Source organism: Phaseolus vulgaris, chromosome 11 (genome assembly GCF_000499845.2).
Source record: "Phaseolus vulgaris cultivar G19833 chromosome 11, P. vulgaris v2.0, whole genome shotgun sequence".
Classification (NCBI taxonomy): domain Eukaryota; kingdom Viridiplantae; phylum Streptophyta; class Magnoliopsida; order Fabales; family Fabaceae; genus Phaseolus; species Phaseolus vulgaris.
This window is the reverse complement of record NC_023749.2, coordinates 31,432,162-31,439,050: the sequence shown is the minus strand read 5'-3', so window position 1 is coordinate 31,439,050 and position 6,889 is coordinate 31,432,162. Positions and strand designations below refer to the sequence as shown.

The 6,889-nt window shown below is 35.3% G+C and overlaps 1 protein-coding gene across 4 annotated transcripts; it reads right to left on the bottom strand.

The window, feature by feature from the left end:
* Positions 1 to 2,167: 2,167 nt before the first annotated feature.
* LOC137829049 (transcription factor TCP4-like) lies at positions 2,168 to 5,012 on the bottom strand. Of its 4 annotated transcripts, none has more exons than XR_011084008.1 (4): positions 4,620 to 4,821; positions 3,044 to 4,219; positions 2,793 to 2,952; positions 2,168 to 2,448 (listed from the first exon to the last, which is right to left on the bottom strand). XR_011084008.1 is itself a non-coding variant. In XM_068635851.1 (4 exons), the coding sequence occupies exon 3, from the start codon at positions 3,765 to 3,767 to the stop codon at positions 2,835 to 2,837; it is 933 nt and encodes a 310-aa protein (XP_068491952.1). In that variant the 5' UTR covers positions 3,768 to 4,219; positions 4,306 to 4,350; positions 4,620 to 4,915; the 3' UTR covers positions 2,168 to 2,448; positions 2,793 to 2,834. The 4 variants fall into 4 exon arrangements, 2 of the variants coding, with proteins under 2 accessions (XP_068491952.1, XP_068491946.1); XR_011084009.1 differs by lacking the exon at positions 4,620 to 4,821 and adding an exon at positions 4,306 to 4,580; XM_068635851.1 differs by adding an exon at positions 4,306 to 4,350 and having other exon boundaries at positions 2,793 to 4,219; positions 4,620 to 4,915.
* Between the last annotated feature and the right edge of the window lie 1,877 nt (positions 5,013 to 6,889).

The following is a 6,889-nucleotide window of genomic DNA, read 5'->3' as shown; positions in this document are numbered from 1 at the left end:
GCGTCGCTCCCTCCATGGTCTTTCCTACCCATGGGTATCGGGGAACCACACCGTGATTGCCTTGCTTTAGCACTGTTTGATCTGGCGACGCCCTGGTTGGGCGACGTCATCGCCTAGGCGACGCCTTGTCCGGGCGACGCTTCCTCTCGGCGATGCTGGCACTTGGCGTCTCTCCACCTAGGCGACGCCTTGCGTTGACTTTGACTCTCCAGTCGTTGACTTTGACCTTGACTGAGTCAACACCCGGATACGGGACGGTACATTTTCTTTACTTCTCCTTTGTAATTCATTTGTTTTGCCTCCACATGGAAGAATAAACATATTTGGGTTGATTCTTTTGTAATCTCACAATGAATTCTGAGGTTTTATGTAATTAAAGTTTTGATCTTCAATTATTATACTATGTTAGACAGTCTGGTCTTTTTTAGTTTTAGTTTCTGTTTTGAAAAATGTTTTTGAACGTATGTTGATTATTCAGTTCTATCTTTGATTGAAGCTCTTGTTTAAGTTTTCATTATTCTAAACAATGTCTTGGACGCATGATTCAAAAGGTAAAAGATTAAAAACCTTATGAGTAGAAGCATGAAGACAAGTAAGGTACTTAATGAATTAATGGGTGAATGTTTATATTTGGATGGCGCATGCTTGGTAAATTCAATTCTATTTGGATGATTGATTGAATGATATATTTCTATCAATTGATGAAGAATTCATTGTTGAAAAAACTTGAGATTCAATTTGCTTTCTTTACTAGTTTTATAATCGTCTACTTTATTTTTTTGCATAACAAACCCAAATCTCATTTTATCTTTACTGGTATTTGCTTGCAGATAAATTTTGAACACTGATGGACTGGATTTACTATTAGATTCGTTGGAAGACAATTTAAGATCATTTGACCAATCTATATAGCATTGCATTACATGATCTCGCACTACGTTACACGGTCTCGCACTGCATTATACGGTCTCGCACTGTGTTACACGATCTCACACTATAGTCTTCAAATCATTTTAATTTGATTGTGAAAGGCACAAGTATAAATGTGTTTTGCCACTAATTTGGATAAAGTGAATACAACAATATTCCAAACTAAAAATATAACTGTTGTTTCTCTGTGTATAAATTAATTTTGGACTTATGTGATCATCAACATGCACTTTCACTTTGTGAATAAGCTATATTTATAACTTGTATTAGGTGGTGATTTAAGGAAAAAGGGAAATTTTATTGCTAATCACAGACAAGTGTGTGAATTATCAAAGGTCACCAGAGTTGCAGAATCCCATTTTCCATATTCCACCTTAGCCTACTATGTTTGGGTATTCGTCTAAAAAATACTTTAGTGTGTAACATACTTCCAGAGAAAGATATTCTTTGTAGTTTTGGGTCTGAAAGTAATTTTAGAAGGATCTTAACAGCAATCCAAACATACTACGAAAAATATACTTATGAGTGAGGATTAAGTTGTTTCATAGATCTAGCGTCTATATTTACAGTAAACTCATGATCCTTTTAAGTTTTTGTATAATTCAAGTATGCACAATAAAAGTCCTAGATAGGTAGGATGAGTATTCATATTCTAGTATGCTCAACATGCCAACTTTGACTTCTTTTTGTAAAAAAGTGACATTAACACACTGAACAATGTATAGGTAGTTGCTAATAGCCTGCAACATCTAGTCTTCGATTAATTGGTGTTTAACTTTTCTCCTAAATTTGATGTCACATAGTTTGATTGTAATACTATGTTTAGGGGATACTCATCATGAGGGATATTGACCATTATTTCTGCTGTTTCAACCACCACGTGCATGAATGTACCAAATAAAGAGCAAAAGAAAATACATGAATTTCATGAAACTGCTAAAACTATTCCACAAATCTCATTAAAATGCAAAGGGGTGTCAGCCCTTTATGTCAGAATCAAAAACAAATAATGTGCATACGTTATGGAATTTATAGTTTTCAATCACAGTACTGTTGAGTGAACTTGAAGCTGACAAACAAATACAGTGTTACTGACCATATGGTTTAAGGAAATGTTTGACTTCCAAAAAATTCCTTTGAAGGTCGTACAAGAGGGGCAAGGAAAAGGGAAGCCATATTCTCTTCCTATTACAGGGAAAGAATAAGTCCAAATCAGATTCTGTTTCTTTGGATGTGGTTTTGCCAAGAATGGACATGTAACTTCTGATTTTCATTAGATATCAGATGAAATATGTTATTCTCAACATTCACAATACAGAAAGGACTATAACCACCAAATTCAGCTCAAGGACATTTTCATCAATGTAAATTATACATATAGATAGCAGGGTAAAATTAAGGGAACTCACTTTAAATTTAAAACCAAAAACGGAAAGTCAAATTGAAAGGAAATCTTTGTAGATCATAAGATGTGCCTAAATAATCTTCACTCGGCTCCAAATCTGGTAGAGAACACTCCTGCATGTAATAAGATGCGTGAGAGAAAACTCCAAAAATGTTTGCAATAAAAAAAAATATGCATGAGAGAAATTTAACAAGGAATGGTTAATTGGAGAGGGGGATAAATAGCTTTGTTGCTTGATTTTAAGCTTTGCATGGTATATTGCTTTACCTAGTTTATCATATTTGTTCCATAAAAGGCCAGAATATTATCAGATTCTAAATCTTCCTTCAACATATTCCTAATAATCCTTCTACTTCATTTGCGTAATAAGTATTAAACGAGTTTTCATTTAATATTTTCTTTATAAAGTGGTACATTGTAAGACGATATAAACATTACTCTATGATGAGTAGAATACCTGATATGAAGACTACAGCATTGTTCAGTACTTGTTGTGGAATTAGTGGATAGAACTAGGAGAAGAAGATGGCCTATTGGAAGCAACTCCATTGTTCTCTTCCACACCTTGAATTCTATCAGGAATGCAGAACCCAGCTAATCCATCAGACACAAACCTGCTGCCAAAGAAGGAAGGTTGGTGAACTGGCTGGGGCCTCTGATGCTCAGAGGAAGTCATTGGAAATGAAAAACTGGACTGAAGGGTCTCACTTTGTGCATAAGCTGAAGCAGAACCTTGGCTAATAAATGTCTGTGAGTTGAGAAAGAACCCCATTCTGCTCACATGATCCCCGGTCGTTGCTTCATTGTTCCAAGTCACGGTTCTTTGATAATGGTTCTCAAAACCAACTGGGATTGAGCCCGCAAAAAGGGTTTGGTGTTCATTTGAAGGAGGTGCTTGATTTGCACCTTGTTGTGATGGCCAATGAATGAGGCCGGGCTGATCTTGGAAGCAGTGGAGAGATAGGCCAAGATCTTCAGAGGAGTTGTTGGTTTGAAAATTGATGGGGTCAGTGTCAACATGGGTTGAAATAAAGGCCCCCAGTTGCCTCTGGAGCTGAAAGTTGTAACCACAAGACTCTGACTGTTGTTGATGATGTTCTTGTTGTTGTTCAACTGCCACGATTCCACTTGATCCTGCAGCATCATTCTGCTTTTCCTCATGAGTAGGTGGATGCCATGGAGGAAGCTCCGCAAGCTTGTCAATGGAAGACTTTGCCTTCTTGATGAGCCAGTCCACAGCCTTGCTTGGTCTGTCATAGCCAAGTCTGTCTTGAACGTCATAGAACTCAATGGCTGTGTGTGCTGAGAGTCTAACCCGGCGATCACGAGGCCCTTTGGAAGTATAGACCTTGCTGTGTCGATCTTTTCTACCTGTGGACCTAACAATGTGTCCTCCTTCCACTTGAACAATATCTCCTACACTGCTCCTCATGCCCCTTGTGAATGTTTCTCCTCTATTATTCTTTGTGTGTTTTATGGCTTGGTTCAAAGTAGATGGTTCTATTCGGTGGGAACTTCTCGTTATGCCTTCATCATGTCGAGGTTGGTTTTGAGAAACTTGATAACGAGCTCTGTGTGTGCTGATCAAGTTTTGTTGTTGTGAGTCAAGTGGACTTTGTATAGGACTTGGTGGTTGATACTGATTCCCACTGAAATCCAGTTTTTTTTTTCAATATCTCTCCCTTTTCTCTTCCTAAATGCGGCTCTCTTATTTTTTTCTTGTAAGGGTTTGTTGCCGCATAGGTTTTCTTTAGGCAGACACACTTTGCTTTGCTTGCTGTTGCCCTTAACTATAGTTGCCTGTAGTCCTTCATCTGCTGCGGCTGCCCACAGGCTTTGAATTGTGACAATTCTGCTACTGTTGCTGGTCCCAAAAGGCCACACCTGCAATTGCAATCTTTCAGATTCCTTTTACCCACTCACAAAGCCATATGAATGAATATATACAAACAAAAAGCTTAATTACTCACGCTTCTTTATGTGACCTATGGTAATCTTATCTATCTTCTCTTCTTCTACAGAGAGTAAAAGGACAGGGTAAATCAGTAGATTGGTGATAAGTTAACTGATGATATCTTCTACATGGGAACTCAAATCTGGAAGAAGAATTAACATGCCGCAGATTTTTTTCCAACTCTAAGCTGTTGTACTAGGAGGGTAAAAGCACAAACTACTAGAACATTCAACTATTGATTTATTCAACTTTGAGGTGAGGATATATCACATGACTCAAAAGGTTTGCAGCAAAGAATTGATGGACACAGAGTGAGAGAGGAAAAGGTACCTTGGCCTATTGAAAAAGCTTGCGGATGCTTCTGCAAAGCGTGGCAGGGTCAGGTCAGAGAAGAAATTAAAGATCTTTTGGTAGTTTGTAGCCCCACAAACGCAAATGTTAAGAGACCATGTCACTATGCTCTCTAGCAGTTATATATCTCTTTGTAGCTTAGCTTACCCCTCAACCTTCTCTTTTCAGTCAATCGGGTATTTTCAAGAGTCAAAAAAACTAATCTCTTTAAATACACAGATTCATTCTAGAAACGGATCTCTCTCAACACGCCTTATTTCATATAGCATAACTACACTTCTCAACATGCATTATTCCATACACACAAAATACACTACACATACTTTAAGGGTGCAGTTATCTATCAATCATTCCAGACGATAATGATACCTCAACTTTCTCTTCTAATGCATCTACCCTTTAACCTATATGGTAATTGTAATAACCCCACGTTGCTAGTGATGAGCTATGATTATCAAGTTCATGAATGATACACATGTAACTATCAATGCCCATCTCTTCCACCCACGCCTTTCGAAGCCTTTGATGATGACATGTAACATTTTGTTGGGTTCCTTTCCTCTATGTTAAGCAATGAGTGGTTCCTCTAAAACAACTGCATGCACCCTCTTCTCCCTCATTATGACGAACTTCTTCTTCAAATTTTCTACCAACTCAGTTCCAGCTTCCTATAAGAGAGCAAACTTTTGCTTATAATAGCACATTCAAACCCATTTTCAAATAGGCCGCATGCATTTAACCAGCCTGATGGTTCCTTTTTTGGTACTAGGGAAAGAAACAAAAGAAAGGAAAAGGAAAAGAGAGAACATAGTAACAAATTATGAAAACTTTCTCCATATATTCACTGCACAAACAAATGCACGTTATCTCCTATTTTTATTTTAACCAATATTATAAATACTTAAAACAATTATTTAAATTTATTCTATTCCAAACTGTACACGACACCCCAAAAGCCGCATGAGATGATATGTGAAGACTTATTACATTTAAGTGATATTCTTTTCACATTCTTACAAACACATGCATTATTGATATTTAAGTGATTATTTTATCAGTATTTCTTTATTTATTAATATTTTACTTTTTCATTTCTAATCCCTTGTCCTAAACTAATGGCTAGCAAGATTATGTATTTATTTAAATACGAAACTTAGTTAACAGCCAATTAATTAAAAGTTGAGTTGAAAGAAATATATAGTTGAGATTATTTCTAGTTATACAATAACTTCTTATGTACTTTTTCATTAGAATTAAAAAACACGTATTTCTTAAGTACTATTTTTGTTTGTGATTTAGACCCTTTAATGTTTTAAGTTTCTAGTTAGGCTTTTAAGATAACACAAGTTCCTCATTTAGTTAACTTCTAGGACGTGAACAAAACAAATGGAGGACAAATATCATAACCAAAATGTCAAACATTAACAATGAGACGCTGGTTTTTCCTGACATAATCTTTATATAACGTAAATTAATTTACTTTAATATATTATTATTTATATATTCTGCTAAATATATTAATTACAAATTTCTCCCAAAAGTGAAATGTAAAAGATGTAAGAGTAATGTAATAAATTTGATAATTCAGCTATTCTAAAGTGAGCAATTCACTTCACAAAGTAGATAAAGTAAAAATGGAGAAAATTAATTAAATATTAGATGTACATATATACATAATTAATCATAAATATGTTATAATTTAATTATTAGTTTTCTTGTTAGAAATTAATATCACTTATTTAGTTGTTATTCATGTTAAAAGATTCAAATATTAAGATTTGATATTGCTAGGAGCATAGGATGTAGATTCATGCTTACTTTCCCTCTAGAAATATTCAGTGACACAGAGCTCAGTATAAGAATATATATATATATATATATATATATATATATATATATATATAGAGAGAGAGAGAGAGAGAGAGAGAGAGAGAGAGAGAGAGGCTTATAGAGGTGCTTTATTGATCAGTATTACTAGTCTGCAATCATAATTTCTTTAGACAGGAGCAAAGGGTGGGGATATATCAATGGAGAACCAAATTAGTGTGCTGACAAATGGAATCTAAGAAGAAAGATGTTGACCAGTAAAACCTATTGATTTTCAGTTTTCTCTTGAATATTCATGACCTAGCAAGAAGGGCTTGCCTTTCAAATTTTTTATGCCTATTTATTTTTATGTTATTTTGTTTATTATATTTATAGCAAGAGGAGGGTCACTCCTAATTTTCAAACTCAACATTTATAAAAAT